A 21,133-nucleotide genomic window follows, 5' to 3' on the forward strand; every position below is an offset into this window, starting at 1 on the left:
TGTTGCCTACCCGGTGCCAGTTCCTTTCCTCTGGGCTGGAGAGGAACTTGGAGTGGGAGGGGGAAGATCCAGTTGTCGTGGTCCACGTGGGTACCACCGACATAGGTAGGACAAACAAAGAGGTTCTGCTGAGGGATTATGAGCAGCTAGGGGCCAAATTAAAAAGCAGAACCACAAAGGTAATTGTTATGTATGTAAATATTACCAATGGTGTAAGACTTGCCACCAGGGGACGCACCTGTGGGAGACCCAAGGGCCACCTGCACACCCTGGGCAAGCAGGTATAAAAGACAGTCTACCATGCTGCCTCCTCACTCTGGAGTTACAATAAAGAGACCAAGGTCACAACAGTTTGAGCTTAAGATATACAGTCTTGTGGAGTTATTCTAAATATAACAGTAATAATCTCTGGATTACTACCTGAGCCATGAGCAAATTTGCATAGGGTAAATAAGATCAGAGTTAAACACATGGCTCAAAGACTGGTGTGGGAGAAATGGGTTTTGGTTCGTGGGACACCGGCACCAGTACTGGGGTAAGAGGGAGCCGGTGGGACACCGGCACCAGTACTGGGGTAAGAGGGAGCCGGTGGGACACCGGCACCAGTACTGGGGTAAGAGGGAGCCGGTGGGACACCAGCACCAGTACTGGGGTAAGAGGGAGCCGGTGGGACACCGGCACCAGTACTGGGGTAAGAGGGAGCCGGTGGGACACCGGCACCAGTACTGGGGTAAGAGGGAGCTGTTCCGTTGGGACGGGCTCCACTTCAAATAACTAGGGCTGTAGAGAGGGGGAGGTTTCAGGTGAGCGAAAATTTAAAAAGTCAAAGAATAAGGAGAAGGAAATAGAGCAGGGTAGCACTGGGGGAAATGAAAACTAGAGCGTGACAGGAAGGGACAGAATGTATAATCAGAAAGTGGGGTCAAAGCAGGAAAAAATGATTAAAAAAACAAATTTAAAAGCTTTAGGTAAACCAATGACCACGCAGCAGATAGCTCAGTTGGATGGTAGAGTGAATTGTCCATTGCTGTGCTATTGAGGAAAAGAAACGGAAGGTTGGTCATTGCTCTACGCAAGCTTCAAGTGCATTTCACAATCAGGTTTGATTCATGGCATTTACAAGTCTGCCATGAGTAGTAGTCCATATATTTTCCAAACATGGGCAACTGCACACAATAATGTCTTTGGCAGATCTGTTGTGACAAAGGTGTGTATTCTGCTCTACAGGAGACTGTCTGCTCCTGAATTCTGCATAACTTTGGCAAATCACATGGTGTAGAAAATATAGTAAATTAAGAAAGATGGATCACCTACCTTGTCATTTTCATTCATCGAATAAATTGCATTCTCATGCATCATAATCCCACCTGTTTATAACTCAGGCACAGATACAACTTCTATGGTTCTGTGCTACATTACAGTTAGAGATTAGCAGAAGACTGTTCAGTATGATTGATAGGCGACTAAGGCAAGTTCCCTTATCAATTACACAAGTCCTCTATCTCCAGGCACAAAGATATTGGGAAGAAATTTACAAGGCCCATCACCACTGGCAACATATTGGAAATCGTTCACTTACTGTATCGAAATTGGGTCAACTCGGCTTCTTCGTGGTTTCTTTCTGCTTTTTGTTGCAATTGAGTCCCAGCTTGACAAACATTTCACAGCTCGGCCAGCCATGAGTACAGTCCTAGAGACAAATGAATTTTAAGTTGCCCAAAGAAAGAACTTGCATTTAACTAGGGCCTTTCATGATCTCCGGACATCCTAAAATGATTCACAGTCAATCCAGTACTTTTGAAGTGCAGTCGATGATGTAATGTATGGAAATGCAGCAGCTAATTTATGTACAGCATTGAAATAAAGGACCAGATAATCTGTCTTTAATAATTTTGGTTGAGGGGTAACTGTTGGCCTTGCTCTTCTTCAAAAAGTGCCATGGGATCTATCCGAGATACCAGCCATCGGTTTAATATCTCCTCCAAAAGGTGACAGCTCCAACAGCACTCTCTCAGTACTGCACTCAGTGTCAGCCTGAATTATGTCCTCAAGTCTCTGGAGTGGGACTTAAACCCACAACCTTCTGAATCAGAGGCGAGCGTGCTACAACCGAGCCATGGTGGGTTGCAAGCTGGTATCCTTATAAGAAAATAGAGCAAAGGTGGAAGATTTAAATACTTTGAGTACTAAAAACTGGATCCACAACTACATTTAGTATTTACAGGTTATGTTTGTTTAGAAAACTGCAAATTAATTTGAGCAGCTCCCCAAAACACATTGTTTCATTTTTTTCCCAATCTGCAGCAACTTTGACGAGCTATTCAGAAAATGTGGACCGTACTAAGTATGGTGGAGAAAGTAGTAAAGAGTCAAGCTCCAGAGCAAACCTTAAACCATGGCATGCTCAAAAATCTGCCATGGATTCCTGCCTCTATCGAGTGGATGAAAATATATCTGGTTCCACATTCAGCTTGAATAAATTCCCGGAAAGAAACTTGGAGACCGTCTCATCTCAGTCTGTCCATTCCATCCCTCTGTACCTAATGCCTCGACCAAATTCTGTAGCAGGTAAGAATATAGATTTGGTGTTTGTAATAACTCATTAATTTTCCTGAATAAAATATAAGTTGTGACCATCAGTACTATTACTGTGATTGCTTCCTGGACTAAAGTGTGTACTTCTACTTGTAAAATTGTCCTCATAGACTCCTATTGTGCTCTTGTGTGCATGATCAAAGATGAAAATGTGTGATCTGATGATGTACTTTAAGGTTTGGGTTATGCCTATTTAAAGATTGTTGGAAAACAAATTATTGACTGAAGTGTAATTTTAGAACTGCAGTTACACAAGACGCTAAATAAGTTATTATACAACCTATTGGATATTTCCCACAGGTATTCGCTTATGAATTTTTAATATAATTTTCTATGTATTTGTAATAAGAACTCAATTCATACTTCAGTTAATTAGGTTCTGTTTCATATTCAACAGCATCACATGTAATTTAAGTTTTACTAGAATGCTGTCATTTAGGATATGGTGTTGCACTTTACAACGTACTGCCTAACAACACCGTTACAGGCCTTTCAGATATACCAGTTTGAACATTGAAGTTAGTTAAACATTCATGAAAATAACAAACTTTGGACTAATAAATAATATATAAAAAGTATGTATGATATATATACACAAAATACAATAACTTTTGAGTTATAGATCCTTTTTAATAACCTCAGTAAATACATGTTCTAAATTATTGTTTGTCGATATAACTATCAAAATTGCAAATTCGCACAATGAATTGATAAAACTTCAAATTTAAGCTATTTTATTTAATTTTTTCTCTTTGGGCGCTCTAAATATTCAATTCTCCTCAAATTGCAGAGGTTTTTTGGCGTTCCCCCATTCTTTATAGTTTCCTGGCTTGCTTACCCATTCTTTCTAGAATGGTTAATGCTGCAGGGAAAACTTTTTTCTCTTTGATTGCTTGTGCTTTGGTTCCAGGGGTGAAAGATATTAATCAAAGTGCTTAGATGCCAGCGACTGCTCCTTTTAATCAGACAACCACCAACCAGCTAGTTTGGCTACAGTGTACCACCAAAAACCTTTTTGAGGTTACACAACAACAACAGTCTGAAAGAAAGATTTACTTTGAGTAGTCTGTTAGAGAATGGATATGTGGATTGGAAACCATTAAACAATGGGAGAATGCCCAAAAATTCCAGAATTAGGTAAAAACGAGGTCTTTCAGAGTGTCCTAATGTGCGAAAAGCTCGCAAAATGAAGCTTGATTTGTGACATTTAGAACAGTAACAATTTAGATTTCTAAGATTGATGAAATTATAACCATTAAAGGTTAACAGTTTTATTATTTAAAAGAAAATGTTTCAACCAAAATGTTGTGGGCAGTTACCTAGCAAAACTAGAGAGTATATGCAGTTAATGGACTGTGGGGTAACACTGCCCACAATACACTGAAGGAGAAAGAAGGTGTTTAGGAACAGTGTTAAAAGCAACATCTGTGCCGAGCCCCACTGAGTGCAGGACACTTGTTGGAGAACTGGAGTTGTAAGTAAATGATTGAAGTATAACTTATTTTTAGCTTCTGCTAACTTTACCATTAAGTTTGGATGTGATAGTTTTCCATTTTTAACAACTGGTAAGTCTTATACTTGTAACTATATTTTCTTTTTAGGATTACTCCACAGGTTTCTATAACTTGCAAGATATGTGTTTGCATAAAATCTAAATTAATAAAAATCTTAATTTTAAAACATATGATTAAGTTATATCTAAAGTAACGAGTTTGCTCTGCAAACCAACAGTTACCAAAACATTGGAGAATAGTGATTACAAGAAAAACGTGTCTTTTTGCAAGGCAACCTGACCTGCAACTTGAATATTTGCAAATGTGTATTCCCTTCAAAACTTTCTTGACAAGACTATAAACAGTTGTACAGTAGCTCTGTGTGGCATCTCTAACTCTTGGACATGCTAGTGAATCAGTGTGTTGCATTACAAAATGTATTGTGTGGCTTCTATTATTGATTTCCCAATATGCAAGTTCCCAGTCTTATTCAGAGATGTATGGAGAACAGATAAGAGCTTCCTCCACATGGAGGGAAGGTTGGAGGATGATTTAAATAAGGTGATCTGATGGACTTCTAGGTAGTTTATTGTACGGGAGCAGTAACAGAACTCGGGGAACAAAACGTTTGTATCAATGTCCCTTGTGGGTATGGTATATATGGCACAAGGGAACCAAAGAAGAGGAGAAAATGTTTTTTCTTTTAAATGCTGTATTTAAAATTCTTTATTTTGAGTTACGGATTAAATATTCGGTACTCTGAAGTGTAATGTAGCACCCTTAATGTTTGAGCAAGTGGGAAAGATTATACTGTAATGGAAATTGGATCACAATTTTGTTTGGTAAACGTACAGAATTAGAGAAAAGTATTGACAATGTGCTTCCAAACTTGGTTCATTCTTTAAGCTCAGCAGCTCTAGAATGCTCTCGCCTTCTACTGATGAAAAGAGCAGCAGAATGCTTCAGAACATATTACATTGTGGTCTGATGAAGTACAGCTGCTCCTTCATAGTTTATTGAATATTTTGATCATAAATACAAAATACAAAGTTAATTTTAAATCTTCCTCCTTCTAGCTCCCTATCTCCAAGGGCGCGCACACCCTGCAACCATGGGGATATTTGACCAGTCTACATCAAGGTCACAACGCTATTCCTTTGAGCCAACTGCTAGGAGGTGCATAACAGCAACAGGAGAATGAGATGACTCCAGATTTTTCCCTAATCTAGTAGCCTGGGCTCCGCTCACTCCAGCTGAGATGGTAGACCCTGCACCTTGGGGGTATTAAATTGATTCAGAGAATTGTGAACCTGTGGAATTCTCTGCCGCAGAAAGTTGTTGAGTCCAATTCGTTGGACATATTCAAAAGGGAGTTAGATGTGGTCCTTACGGCTGAAGGGATCAGGGAGTATGGAGAGAAGGCAGGGGTGGGGTACTGAGGTTGAATGATCAGCCATGATCATATTGAATGGTGGTACAGGCTCGAAGAGCCGAATGGCCTCCTGCACCTATTTTCTATGTTTCTATGATATCACACATTGATCCTCCATCATGCTGCTCTTCACCAGACGTTGTATCATACAACAAGTACTCTGCTAAAATTAATATGAATATCAATTCTTCAATGCTATTTGGTTATCGCTAGTATTTTGTTTTGCAGTGAAGCTCAGTTTACTATTTCCTGATGAGATCAAGACCCTGTGTTTTCTCGCAAGTCTTCTGGGCCACACAGCAACTGTTACTGAAGCATTTTCCGAGGCTTCACCAATACTGGTTTCAATCAGTCAGCAGGAAGTGCAAAAGGAAGCTACTAGGGTATATTGATACGATAGTGGAATGGGCAAAAAAAGTGATAGATGGAATTCAATGTCAGTAAATGTGAGGTGGTACATTTTAATTAAAAATAAAAGTAATAATTACAATATGGAAGAGCAGAGTGATTTGGGACTCAGGTTCACATTAAAAGCAACACCACAAATGGATTAGGCCATAAAAAGCTAATGTTAAGGTTTTATATTTGGCTTTATAGCAAGAGGTATAGAATATAAAGCCAATATGTAATGGTGGATCTGTATAAAACCTTAGTAAGACCACAGTTGGATTACTGTGCAGTTTTGGGCTCCATACTACAGGAAAGAAGTTATACAATTGAGAGGGTACAGTGTCAATTTATTAGGATACTGCCTGTTATAAGTAAATACAAAGAAAAACTTGAAATATTGGGGCTGTATTTATTAGAACAGAAGAGTTTATGAGGTGATTTTTTAGAGGTGTTTAAAATTATAAAGGGATGGGATAGAAGAGAGAAAAAAAGCTGATTGCAGTGGTTGAGGGGTCTAGATCAAATGGATATCGAAATAAGGTTGCATGTAAGAGATTTAGAACAAAGAGCAGGAGAAACATTTTTACACAGCGGGTTGTGGGACTGTAAAATGCATTACTAGAATCAAGAGAGACCAAGTCAGTATTTAATAATAGATTAGCAGGTGGTTTTAAGGAAAGGTGAATAAATGGATATGGGATTAGGACTATTGTTCATGCAGAGGATAAACATCAACTCAGACTGGTTGGACTGAATATCAGTGTGTGTTTATTTTCTATGCAATTCTGTTGGTATCAGAGCAAGATAACCACTTGCTGCAACATTTACTGGCAATACTAAGTTGACTTCATAGAATCATAGAAATTTACAGCACGGAAGGAGGCCATTTCGGCCCATCGTGTCCGCGCCGACAAAGCTATCCAGCCTAATCCCACTTGCCAGCTCTTGGTCCATAGCCTTGGATGTGCACTTGAAGTGCCGTAACCTACAAGTACTTTTTAAATGAGGTGAGGGTTTCTGCATCTACCATTCTTTCAGACAGTGAGTTCCAGACCCCCACCACCTTCTGGGTGAAGACATATCCCCTCAAATCCCCTCTAAACCTCCTACCAATTACTTTAAATCTATGTCCCCTCTGCTAAGAGAAATGGGTCTTTCCTATCCACTCTATTTAGGCCCCTCATAATTTTATACACCTCAATAAGGTCTCCTCTCAGTCTCCTCTTCCAAAGAAAACAAACCCAGCCTATCCAATCTGTTCTCATAGCTAAACTTCTCCCATCCAGGCAACATCCTCGTAAATCTCTTCTGTACCCTCTCTAGTGCAATCACATCTTTCCTGTAATGTGGTGACCAGAACTGCATGCAGTACTCTAGCTGTGGCCTGACTAGTGTTTTATACAGTTCAAGAATAATCTCCCTGCTCTTGTATTCTATGCCTCGGCTAATAAAGGCAAGTATTCCGTATGCATAACCACCTTATCTACCTGGCCTGCTACCTTTAGGGATCTGTGGCCATGCACTCCAAGGTCCCTTTGTTCCTCAGTGTCCTACCATTTAATATATATTCCCTTACCTTGTTATCCCTCCCCAAATGTATCCAAAAAGCTTGGTGCATGCTCTCTGCCATGGTCAGTCATTGTTGCACAGCACACGATTCCCAATAATTTCAGCACCCCCAGCAGCCACAAAGCACCATCCCTTTAAGAGGAACAGGCTAGCTTTAAGTAGTGCTAGGAAGTAACGATATTGGGGGCCCCTGCTGATGCGTGCCGCCAATGAACAGCGCAGAAATCATTAAAATGATCAGGCTTCACGAAGTTAGCATGCTCCTGCATTACTTTAAATGGGCACGGGGCATTTGTGCACAGCGATCCTCGTGCCCGTTTTCAGGGGCTATTCAATTTAAAACTCCACAAATCTCTCAAAGGACACAAATTCTTTATTGTATAGCAAAGCTTCTGGGGTTGTTCACTTTTGGGTCAAGATGTTTTGAGTCAGCAGTCAATGTATCAAGGACGTTATTGAAGCACACCACCAAATGGGGGTTCAACCTCAGTTGTAGATACTGGGAGCCCAGATTTTCACCCATTTAGTTGTGACCCTGTCTCCCTATCCCCTTGAATCATGTCCTTGCCCTACATTCACACTGCGTCTCAATGATTTTCATTACCTCCAGTGTGGGGTGCAGAAGCCAATTGTAGCACCCCAATTGCTGTCCAGGTTGAACCACATTCCTTTCACATGCCTACACAATTTTTTTAACTTTTAGATCTGAAAAGCTATAGCAACATAACTTGCACCAAGTCCTGCTCACCCATCACCCCTGTGCTCGCTGACCTACATTGGCTCCCGGTTAAGCAATGCCTCGATTTAAAACTTCTCATTCTTGTTTTCAAATCCCTCCATGGCCTCACTCCTCCCTATCTCTGTAATCTCCTCCAGCCCTACAACCCCCGAAATGTCTGTGCTCCTCTAATTCTGCCCTCCTGACCATCCCTGATTATAAATCGCTCAACCATTGTTGCCTGGGCCTAAGCTCTGGAACTCCCTTTCTAAACTGCTCCGCCTCGCTACGTCTCTTTCCTCCTTAAAACCTACCTCTTTGACCAAGCTTTTGGTCACCTGCCCTAATTTCTCCTTGTGTGACTCGGTGTCAAATCTTTTATCCCATAATACTCCTGTGAAGCGACTTGGGACGTTTTACTACGTTAAAGGCACTATATAAATACAAGTTTTTTTGAACTCTAAAGCAGCTAAGTATTCACTGCATACTTGGTACATTTAATACTTTAAGAACTGATCTTTTATAAAAACTCTCTTGTTTTGGCATAATTTAACTATTTCCCATACTTTTTTCCTATAAAAATACTTAAGGAAATAAAATTAGCAGATCCCAGAGCACATACAGCAGCTCTTAATTTATACAGCAGTGGACAAATCTGACAGTTTATAATTTTGCAATTGATGTGCAATAATAGTCTCCAGTGGGTTTAATGCTACTGTCAATACTGGTGTTACGACCAGGACCACTGTTTATCGTGACTAAATAAGTCAAATTCAATTTTTCAAGCATGATATTCTGGTACCTGACTTGGCAATCACATTACATAATTCCAATGAAGGCTGAATCCAGTGGCTATGGTCAAAGTTCACCTCCCTTCCAATTCCAAGTTGCACAGAAGGTTCATTTCACACCACTTTCCAATTTCAGGGTTCTACTTGATTTGTATCAATTGATTACATCTGGATGTTCTCTCTCACCCACTTTAATTTAACAGTGAAGCAGTAGTACATGGGAAACAGCTGTTACCTGACTAATTGCATTTCTGTTGTACCAGTGCTGCGGAGTCATCAGCCACAAACCCTTAATCAGCAATAATCCTTTTCTTGTTTTTATGTCTGTGTGGGGGAGGGGAGGAAAAACCACCTGCTTTCATCTCTCGGTTTAATCCATTCTAAGTGACACGTCCTTTTGTCCATAATTGTGTTGCAGTTCTTGTTTTAGATTTGCCTTCCTGCTTGCACCATCTAATTCTGTTATTTTCCTCTTCAATGCCATTGGCTATATTAAACTGCTGTGTTACAACTCTTTTGAAGATGTATTTGATGCTGTTGGGTTTAGCCCACAACAGACTGACACCAGCTTTAGGCCTTTCCATGCTGTACGATATTTCCCATCCAAAATATGTGCCATTGCTAAAAAATCCTTTTTGACCTAGTATAATCTGGAGTGATTCACCTGCACATTTTTCTAACTCTGTCTCCCTGCGACGACATGGCCAAAACTGGGAATGCTGCCTCTGTAGATTGGCAAATATGAAATCATTACTGACTTTATTTTTAAAGAAACATCCCTTTATAGACTTAAACATCCTTAAATTGTACAGTGTAAAAGATGCTGTTCATGCATTTTATTTGCACTTTGGGAAGTGATTTGTGTTTAACAATGACAGTCATCTTGTAGGGAAGTAATTGAGATCAGCTTGCAGTACTCTTGAATCTTCCGTAGACATAGCCCGGATTTTCCAAGCCCGATGACTGCATACGCCGCTATAAGCCTTTAGAATGGCCCCGCAAGTTCCGGGATTCCGAATGTGTTGCGCATGCGCGAAAACCCGGAACTTGCGGTCAGTGAAGTTTCTCCTTGACAGATCGTTTGCATGCACCCCAAAAGCGCTTTCGCTGGAGCAGAGTTGGGCTATTTTCCCACCTACTGTCCAGCGAATGCCCACAAAACCCTTACGCCTACAAAATCAGGTAGAGGGCCTGCTTTTACCAGCATAAGGGTTAAAATAAATGTTAAATTTAAAAAAAATTACAGATTAAAATATACATAAACATTCATGTAAATTTTGGGCCAAATTAAAATGTTTCTATTATTTTTTTAAAAATTACATTTTTATTTGAAATGCTTAATCAAAGGGCATTTTAATTAATTTTGAACATGGGACTATTTATTTTTATTAGCATTGTTAATTATTTATTTATTTAGAGATTTCGCATAAGCTTATGGGGATTCCATTTACGAATGGAATCCCCCTTTCTAATTGGTTGGCATGGCCCACGTGATCCCCGGGATGCTTCCGAACTGCCCCCAACCCTGGGATCCGCAAATTTTGGCCCGTTAAGATCATCCTGTGATTTTGCAGGGGAAAAGAAGTATATACCTGCCAGATCATCTTATGCTGGCTTATTGCCTCCTAATGTTGCAGCCTCACCTCCCAACTGTTTTAGAAAGGGTAATGGGGTAATGCAGAAGAAAGTTTTGTTCTGCAAAGCGAGAACTGGCACAAGGGGTCTGGTAACCTAATGGTTGTAGCAGGAAAATTGTAGGGTGTAAAAATGTCAAAATTACAATGAAAGACTATGATGAAGGGACAAGAGCCATAGTGCAAAACACCACCAAGGTTGAGAAGAGTGGAACAGAAGTTGAGACAAATCAGAAAGTAGTGATTAGGCCACATCAAGCTTAGCTTTTAAAAGTCTAAACGTTGTAAGAGGAAGGAAAGACGAGGAATGCTGAGATCTCCACAATTTGTGTTACTGGGATAGAAGGAGTTTAGAGTAGGAGACTTTGCTGATCTTGGGTGGAGCAGCTGCTGAAAGGCTACAACTGGCTTCAGCATATTGTAGTGAGGAGGTGATAAAACATAGCCCACTTTCCCCCTCCTCATCAATATCCAGTGATACCTGTTGGAAAGTGAACAATGTGTGGGATGAGGACAGAATTACTTGGATCTATGGCATTTAACAGGCCATTTGGATGAATTGATTTGTATTTATATTCTGCAAGACCTTCCTCACTCTACCACTTCGCAGCCTGATCCTATGTTCCTATGTTCTCTGCTCCCTCATGTATGCATCAAGCTTCAATGCATCAGTTATCTTTTTCAACCACTCCATGCGGCAACGAATTTCATATTCTCTTCACTCTCCGTGTATAGACCTTAAAGAGCTGTTCACTGTCCAATTTCCCTACCCTTTCCCTATATGCTTTTTTTCCCAAAATATTTATCCACTTCTAAAAGTTATCCTGGATTGAGCTTCCACCACCATTTCTGGTAGGACATTTCATGTCCTAACAACTCTGTTTAAAAAGAAATTCTAATATCGCCCTGTGCGCTCTCAGTGGTAATCTTAAATGTATGCCCTCTAGTTACCAATTCACCAATATTTCCTGGTTTACCTTATCAAAAACACTCATATTTTTGAACATTTCTATCATCTCCTCTTAACCTTTGTTCTCACGAAAAGAGCATCAGTTTCTCTGATCGCTCCTCATAACTAAAGCCCATCATATCTGGTATTGTCTTAGTGAATCTATTCTGCATCCTCTCCATGGCCTTGATGTCTTTCCTAAAGTTAAGCAGCCAAAACTGCTCATAGCATATACGTTTAGCATTATTCTATGCACCTGTTGATAATACCTAGGGCCCCATATGCGCTGTTTTCCATCCTACGTACCCTCCCACTATTAAATATTTTTGTATCTGAATCCTTGAATGTCTCTGTACTTCCTCTGAAGTTTAATTATTTTGTATATATTTCCTCACTTTATTGTTCTTCCCAAAATGTATCGCCACTCATTTCTCTGCATTAAACATTTTTTGACATGTATATGCTCAATCAACTATCCTATGTCCTCCTGAAGTCGAACACTTTCCCTTTGAATTGTTGGCAAAGTTTAATATTGTGCCTCCATGCCCAAGTCCAGCTCATTTATATATTGAGATATATTATATATTTATATATATTATATAATCTCCGGAAATGGCAGGAGTGATGAGTGAAAGAGAATTATCAATCCAAAATGTAGTGCAACTCTGATTTGAAAAGTTTATCATAACATTTTAGCTACATAACTTAGTGTAAAAATGGAAAAGAAAAGGGAAGAGTGAAGCTGGTGTAATGGCATGGAAGTCGGACATGGTATTTATTCACTATTCTGCCTGACTCAGAAGCAACTAGCAAGGCCCACTTGCCAGCTATGACACATGGAGCCAGTCTTCTAGACCAATTATTTCATCCTTGTGTATTAGGATTAACACTAGGGGAAAATACTCAACCCTAGGTTACCTTTTAATTATAAACCTCAATTTTAATTGCTGATGGGAAGCAAATATGTCATGACGCCCCTGTCTTGAGACTGATCCAGATTGTTCGCAACCTTGATGTCATATTTGGCTCGAGTTGAGCTACCAACCACATATCTGCGCCATACCTAAGACTGACTATTTCCACCTCCAGAACCTAGCCCAAGTCCGCCCCTGCCTCAGTTCATCTGCTGCTGAAAATCTCATCCATGCCTTTATTATTTCTCGACTTGACTATGCCTACGCACTCCTGGCCGGCCTCGCATGTTCTACCTTCCATAAACTTGAGGTCATCCAAAACTCGGCTGCCCGTGTCCTAACTCGCAGCAAGTTCCGTTCACCCATCACCCCTGTGCTCACTGACTTACGTTGACTCCCACTTAAGCAACACCTCGATTTTAAAATTCTTATCCTTATTTTCAAATCCCTCCATGGTCTCGCCTCTCCCTCTCTCTCTAATCTCCTCCAGCCCCTTCTGAGATATATGCGTTCCTGGCCTCTTTAGCATCCCTGATTTTTCAACTGCCAAGGCCCTAAGCTCTGGAATTCCCTCCCTAACCCTCTCGACCTCTCTTTCCTCATTTAAGACACTCCTTAAAACCAAGCTTTTGGTCATCTGCCCTACTATCTCCTTATGTGGCTCGGTGTCAAACTTTGTTTTGTGAAGTGCCGGTGGACGTTTTACTATGTTAAAGCCACTATATAAATACAAGTTGTTGTTGCTAGGAAGCTTGTGTGTTGTTCAAAGTGCAGTTAAACAAGTGCAGAATTTGTGTAAACAAATAGCCACTGGATTGTATCAGTGCATTTCTGAAATTAATTATTTTCCTTTTTAACAGTCCTGATCAACCTTGTGATTTAACATCGAACAACTGTTGTTTTCATACAATTGGCAACATTCATGATATTTGTTCAGCTGCTTGATAGGTATTTGCAGTGACATTGCATTACAGATGGTTTCCGTGCGCCCATTGTTTTCCACATTTCTATCTAATGGTTTTGTAAATGGAAGGTGAATTTGAATCTAAAATACTGTGATGAATTTAGCATTTTTGTAGTACATGCGTTTGATGTATCAAGTGCCACAAAGTCACTGGGGGAGAAAAGAGCAAATTTTAAATGGAAACTAAAAGAAAATCAGATTTACATTGTTTTTATATAGAAGTAATTGAAATGACTTGCTCAAAGTCTAAGACGATTTCCATCCTTGTGTATTATATTAATTTACAAGGTTGAACCCAGCGTCACTTATATCAGTTTATAATCTTAAACTGCATTATGACATAAATTGGGAAACTTTATATATACTAATAGATTTTTTTGGCATTAATGAGATAATTAGAACGTAACTGTGCTATCTACCTCTGTCTCCCTTCATTTTCTACATTGACTGCTCCTGTCTTGTATCCCACTGCATGGTGTCTTGAAGTGACTGTCATTTTACATCTCGCACAGTGCTATGCACCCTGCTTTGACTGCCTTTTCCCCTGGCTTTATCTAACGCTAGCAATCCATATAAAATACATGAAAAATCTTTGCGAGTAGCTCGTAATTTTTGTGGTGTGCACAAGTGAAATAGTGATCCTAAATACTAATTTATACATCCTACTCAGTGTTTTACGATTAAATATTTCATATAAACATTTCATTTTCTTTCCTTCATAGCCCTTCCGTATTCCTATATACAAGAGGATGTGATAATTGTATTATATGATGTGTGTGTAAACGTGTATAATCTACTCTACACACCACCGGTACAGGAATAACCCGACTGGGAGACATGTGCTGGGAGAAATCATGTAAAGAGATCCCTTTCTTTTAAATTTCATAAAGTCACAACATCAGAGATGACCTCCACATGACCAACCCTGCTAATGCCCAGCCATACAGTGTAATTTTTTTCTCCCAGTTCCAGTGAAACAAACTCTCATGCATACAAAAGCAAAATACTGCGGATGCTGGAATCTGGAATAAAAACAGAAAATGCTGGAAATCTCAGCGGGTCAGGCAGCATCTGTGGAGAGGAAGCAGAGTTAACGTTTCGGGTCGATGACCCTTCGTCAGAACTAGAGAGTGTTCGAAAAGAACAGATTCTTAACAAGCACTGAAAGAGGGAGGGGAAGAAAAGGGAAGGTCTGAGATAGGGTGGAAGACGAGAGATGGGAGAGACAAAAGGGATAATGGCACAAATTCAAATGGTAATGCCAGGAGTTAGAAAAACATTCTGAATGGTGGGATAATGACCAACTGCCATTAGAGACAAGGAGAAAAAAAGAAAGAAAGAAACAGGCTCTGAGGGGAGCGGGGGGAAAAAGGGAGCCAAAGATTGGCAGCAGTTATGCTCTGAAATTTTTGAACTCGATGTTGAGTCCAGAGGCTGTAAAGTGCCTAAACGAAAGATGAGATGCTGTTCCTCGAGCTTCGTTGGAACAGTGTAGGAGGCCGAGGACAGAGAGGTCAGAGTGGGAATGCAGTGGAGAATTAAAGTGACAGGCGACTGGAAGCTCAGGGTCACGCTTGCAGACTGAACGGAGATGTTCTGCAAAGCGGTCACCCAATCTACACTTGGTCTCCCCAATGTAGAGGAGACCACATCGTGAGCAGCGAATACAGTATACTAAATTGAAAGAAGTACAAGTAAATCGCTGTTTTACCTGGAAGGATTATTTGGGGCCCTGGATAGTGGGAAGGGAGGAGGTAAAAGGGCAGGTGTTTCATCTCCTGCGCTTGCACAGGAAGGTGCCGTGGGAAGTGGAGGGGGTGCTGGGGGTGACTGCGGAATGGACCAGGGTGTCGCGGGGGGAGCGGTCCCTTTGGAATGCTGAGAGGGGAGGGGAAGATGTGATTGCTGGTGGGATAACGCTGAAGATGGCGGAGGATTATCTGTTGAACGTGGAGGCTGGTGGGGTGAAAGGTGAGGACAAGGGGAACCCTGTCATGGTTCTGAGGGGAAGGGGTGAGAGCAGAGGTGCGGGAAATAGAACAGACAGGGTTGAGGGCCATGTTAACCACGACGTAGGGGAATCCTCGGTTGAGGAAAAAGGAAGACATGTCAGAAGCACTAGTGTGAAAGGTGACGTCATCAGAGCAGATGCAACGGAGATGGAGAAACTGGGAGAATGGAATGGAGTCCTTACAGGATGCAGGGTGGGAGGAAATGTAATCCAGATAGCTTTTGGAGTCAGTGGGTCTATAAGGGATACTGGTCGAAAGCCTATCCCCAGAGATGGAGACACTGCAGTCGAGGAAGGGAAGAGTCAGAGATGGACCATATGAAGGTGAGGGAAGGGTGGAAATTGGATGCAAAGTGAATGAAATTTTCAAGTTCAGGGCGAGAGCAGGAAACGACACCGATTCAGTCATCGATGTACCGGAAAAAAAGGTGAGGGAGAGGACCCATGTAAGACTGGAACAAAGAATGTTCCACATATCCCACGAAAAGACAAGCATAGCTAGGACCCATGCGGGTTCCCATAGCAACACCTTTAATTTGGAGAAAGTGAGTGGAGTTAAAGGAGAAGTTGTTCAATGTGAGAACAAGTTCAGTCAGGGGGAGGAGGGTGGTGGGGGATGGGGACTGGTTGGGCCTCTGCTCGAGGAAGAAGCGGAGCGCCCTCAGGCTATCCTGGTGGGGGTGGCAGTGTCGAGGGATTGGACGTCCATGGTGAAAAGGATTTGGTTGGGGTCAGGAAACTGGAAACTGTTAAAGTGACAGAGGGCGTCGGTGGAGTCGCGGATGTAGGTGGGAAGTGACTGGACAAGGGGAGAATAAATAGAGTCAAGATAGGAAGAAATGAGTTCTGTGGGGCAAGAACAGGCTGAAACAATGGGTCCACCGGGGCAGTCCTGTTTGTGGACTTTGGGAAGGAGGTAGAAGCGGGCTGTGCGGGGTTAAGGAACTATGAGGTTAGTGGTTGTGGAGGGAAGATCTCCAGAGGAGATGAGTTCAGTGACTGTCTGGGAAATGATGGCTTGATGTTCAGTACATTTTCATTTGTGCATTTTTTTAAGTTTCTGATTTTTTTTGTTTAAGTTTTCACTGCTTTTTGTAGTTAGATGTGGTGTGGCCAAGTATGGGAACGTTTTTAGTGGTATTTTTGCAGTAAAATAATGGGGAAAAAAACGATATCGTCAAAAACTGAATTTCTAGCCCTTGCACTCTTATCGGTGCTTTTGTTGCCTGGGATCAAAGACGACGTGAACTGCTGTGATCAGCCTGAGCTTTTTGGCTCACATCTGACATGACTGCCTTCACACAATTTAAATTTCCTTGACAGAATAACAAACTCATTTTTCAGACTCCACCCAAACTTTGCCCAGCGCTATTGTCCCTTTACTATCCTTCTCAAATACCTGATTCTGCTTGAGTGACACCTGGAACCAACCATGGTCGCTTTTATAGCAAGGCTGATCGCTGTCAATGTAGAGACTGAATCGACATCTTGGCTCCTGATCATTGAGTCATGATGATCCTTAATGTGCAAAGTTAAAGCACATGGGATTGGGGGTAGTGTGCTGACGTGGATTGAGAACTAGTTGTCAGACAGGAAGCAAAGAGTAGGAGTAAATGGGTACTTTTCAGAATGGCAGGCAGTGACTAGTGGGGTACCGCAAGGTTCTGTGCTGGGGCCCCAGCTGTTTACACTGTACATTAATGATTTAGACGAGGGGATTAAATGTAGTATCTCCAAATTTGCGGATGACACTAAGTTGGGTGGCAGTGTGAGCTGCGAGGAGGATGCTATGAGGCTGCAGAGTGACTTGGATAGGTTAGGTGAGTGGGCATGGCAGATGAAGTATAATGTGGATAAATGTGAGGTTATCCACTTTGGTGGTAAAAACAGAGAGACAGACTATTATCTGAATGGTGACAGATTAGGAAAAGGGGAGGTGCAACGAGACCTGGGTGTCATGGTACATCAGTCATTGAAGGTTGGCATGCAGGTACAGCAGGCGGTTAAGAAAGCAAATGGCATGTTGGCCTTCATAGCGAGGGGATTTGAGTACAGGGGCAGGGAGGTGTTGCTACAGTTGTACAGGGCCTTGGTGAGGCCACACCTGGAGTATTGTGTACAGTTTTGGTCTCCTAACTTGAGGAAGGACATTCTTGCTATTGAGGGAGTGCAGCGAAGATTCACCAGACTGATTCCCGGGATGGCGGGACTGACCTATCAAGAAAGACTGGATCAACTGGGCTTGTATTCACTGGAGTTCAGAAGAATGAGAGGGGACCTCATAGAAACGTTTAAAATTCTGACGGGTTTAGACAGGTTAGATGCAGGAAGAATGTTCCCAATGTTGGGCAAGTCCAGAACCAGGGGTCACAGTCTAAGGATAAGGGGTAAGCCATTTAGGACCGAGATGAGGAGAAACTTCGTCACTCAGAGAGTGGTGAACCTGTGGAATTCTCTACCACAGAAAGTAGTTGAGGCCAATTCACTAAATATATTCAAAAGGGAATTCGATGAAGTCCTTACTACTAAGGGGGGATCAAGGGGTATGGTGAGAAAGCAGGAATGGGGTACTGAAGTTGCATGTTCAGCCATGAACACATTGAATGGCGGTGCAGGCTAGAAGGGCTGAATGGCCTACTCCTGCACCTATTTTCTATGTTTCTATGTTAAGAACTGCCACTATATAGTCTTACTGCCTCAACTTTAGATATGGCTCGGTGATGTTCAGGTCAGCCTTGTATGCATCAGTTATGTTCCAGTGCTCTCCAGCCTACATCAATTGGAGGTCAAATGTGGAGCTGACTGGCACCAATTCTTGCACTATTGGTGCTTTGCAGTTATCCTGACTATAGGATTAGCTGATTCCCCAGTACTGATGACCAGTACTAACTGGTGTACCAATGCAAACTACAGGAAGAAAAACCGAGTTGGCTGCTGAAATGCTACTGACTGAGCTCTCGCTCTTGGGTGGCCCACTGTCACTATTTGTTGAAACCCATTGGTTGGATACAGCTGCACCATTTTGAGAGGCTTCACGTGGTTCATATTCTGATGCGTTTTCTGCAGTTCTGTTGCAGGTATAGGTCCACATTCCCCGCCTCAGTTCGTCCCCTGCAATTTCTTGGTTTCTTCTGATTCCCAGGGGGTCTATCCCTAAAGAAGGCAAAGGCTCATTTGCTCTTTTTGAGAAGTTTTGACACACTTGCATTCTCTATCAAAGCTCACTTTATCGCCACAAATCCGATTAAACAGCCTCATCCCCAGATTTTTCTTGGTGTCCCATCTGCAGATCAACTCACCATTGTTAAGTGACTTGAATGTAATTTCTCACTAAGAGGAAGATAATACCATGCCAGTCCTTGCTGACCAGGCATATCTCAATCAGTCACTGAAGCTAATGAATGCTTTAATTCCAAGGTTGCTCAGAGTATGAGTATGCCAGCTCTTAGGGATCTTTGAAGCACCAGCTTTTGACTTCTGTGGAGTTCATTGCCTTCGCTGTGGACTGTAGCCCAGGAGATGTAAGAAACATCTGTCATGGACCAAAGTGGACAAATTGATTCCACTGTCCCTCCCCCGACACAGCTCAGCAGAGCATATTTCACACTTGCATTCCAGATGTTGAACTAACGTGGCAAGCAGTCTTGTCAGGAACTCAGACCCTGATCCTCTTGACTATGTCCAAGTGCCACATGGCACAGACAAACGATTTTGCAAGAGGCACAAAAAAAGGATAGCATGCCAACCAATTCGCTGAGTGGAGTTTTCCATATTTGCAGGACTACGGGGAAAGGCTGGGGGAGTGGGACTAGCTGAAGTGTTCTTGCAGAGAGTCGGCACGGGTTCGATGAGCTGAATGGCCTCCTGTGCTGTAACCATTCTATTATTGTGATATCAGAGGTATCCCAAATTTACACGGTGGGGAAGACTACTCGCAGTACTCTACAGGAGCAGACTTTATCCTTGATGGTGTACCTCCTCCAGACTGCTTCAGTGCAGCAACAGGCTGCAGTCAGCACCCTAGATCTAGGAATACGATCAAATATCCAGGGAATGATGTTCTCCTGACTGGTATGACTGCTATTAACATGCTTCAGTTTCTGGAGATGTCTTTTGATTGCAAAGGGCATTTTTGCGGGAATGTGGATGAAATATTAGAGGGCTAATAACAGCACCTGGCAACCCTGTCTATAAGTTGAGACGGTGACCCTCAACAACAGCAGAACTTCTTTTGGCAAAAATTTGGCAGATGGAGTATAATGTGAGAAAATGTGAGGTTATCCACTTTGGCAGAAAAAATAAAAAAGCAAATTAGAATTTAAATGGAGAAAAATTACAAAATGCTGCAGTACAGAGGGACCTGAGGGTCCTTGTGCATGAAACACAAAAAGTGAGTAGGCAGGTACAGCAAGTAATCAGGAAGGCAAATGGAATGTTGACCTTTATTGCAAGGGGGATCGAGTATAAAAGCAGGCAAGTCCTGCTACAACTGTACACGGTATTGGTGAGGCCACACCTGGAGTACTGCGTACAGTTTTGGTCCCCTTATTTAAGGAGGGATATACTTGCATTAGAGGTTGACTCCTGAGATGAAGGGGTTGACTTATGAAGATAGGTTGGGCCTGTACTCATTGGAGTTCAGAAGAATGACAGGTGATCTTTTTCAGACATATAAGATAATGAGGGGACTCGACAAGGTAGATGCAGCGAGGATGTTTCCACTCATGGGGGAATCTAGAACTAGGGGGCATAGTTTTAAGAACAAGGAGTCGCCCATTTAAAACTGAGATGAGGAAGAATTTCTTCTCCTGAGGGTTGTAAATCTATGGAATTCTTTGCCCCAGAGAGCTGGGTCATTGAATATATTTAAGGCGGAGGTAGACAGATTTTTGAGCGATAAAGGAGTAAAGGGTTATGGGGAGCGGACAGAGAAATGGAGCTTCAGCCATGATCTTAATTGAATGGTGGAGCAGGCTCGAGGGGCCAAATGGCCTACTCCTGCTCTTATTTCTTATGTTCTTAACTTTGAGGGCTTCAACCAGGACTTTCAGATATTCTGGATGAGAACGATAAGTGCTGTCATCAGACTGAAAAGGCGAAAAGTCCTGATGTGTCTTCTGTCATCTCAGTGATCAAACACGTTCCACTGGATCAGCAAAATATTGGCACTTACACATGCTATTTTGATGTCCTCAAAAAGTCAGGAAGGTATTGTTTAATCCTCAGTCTCTGCATTCATTATATTGCTTCACAGGAAATAATTCAAGATAATAATACCTCAGATAATCCAAGCAGAGACTGGTTGATGGCAGTATAGCTCAAACATCTACTTTCGTATCACCATTTGGCATGAAATGAATTGGGTTCAATTTTCAGAATCACAGCTAGCAATGCAAGGTGCTAGTTCTTCACTTGCAGGGTCTTTGAGATTCCTGTCAATTTGTTGCTGTGAATCTGAAGGTTTGCTGTGTGCATATCTACTTGTTCTTGCGTGACTGGCTTATGAGAGCTACTTGTTGAGAATTTGTTGTGACAGTTGTCCAAAGGTACGTACCAAATTCCAGGATCTTGGCTTTATTGTAAACCACAAGTATCATCTAAGAGGCAAAACAGCAGATAATGTTCACATAAACTACTATGTGAACCTAGGAAAGTCATCTTTTCCCCCTTTAA

At 41.8% G+C, this 21,133-nt stretch overlaps 1 protein-coding gene across 16 annotated transcripts in view; it reads left to right on the forward strand.

Annotated features, from left to right (window-relative positions):
- tanc2a (tetratricopeptide repeat, ankyrin repeat and coiled-coil containing 2a) overlaps positions 1–21,133 on the forward strand; it is a 1,120,879-nt gene that overhangs the window by 780,548 nt on the left and 319,198 nt on the right. For all 16 annotated transcript variants that reach the window (XM_070864738.1, XM_070864743.1, XM_070864740.1 and 13 more), the window contains one exon: positions 2,305–2,568. In XM_070864738.1, coding sequence (XP_070720839.1) covers positions 2,305–2,568 — 264 coding nt within the window. The remainder of the gene's footprint in view (positions 1–2,304; positions 2,569–21,133) is intronic.

This window comes from Pristiophorus japonicus, chromosome 21 (genome assembly GCF_044704955.1).
Source record: "Pristiophorus japonicus isolate sPriJap1 chromosome 21, sPriJap1.hap1, whole genome shotgun sequence".
Lineage (NCBI taxonomy): Eukaryota > Metazoa > Chordata > Chondrichthyes > Pristiophoridae > Pristiophorus > Pristiophorus japonicus.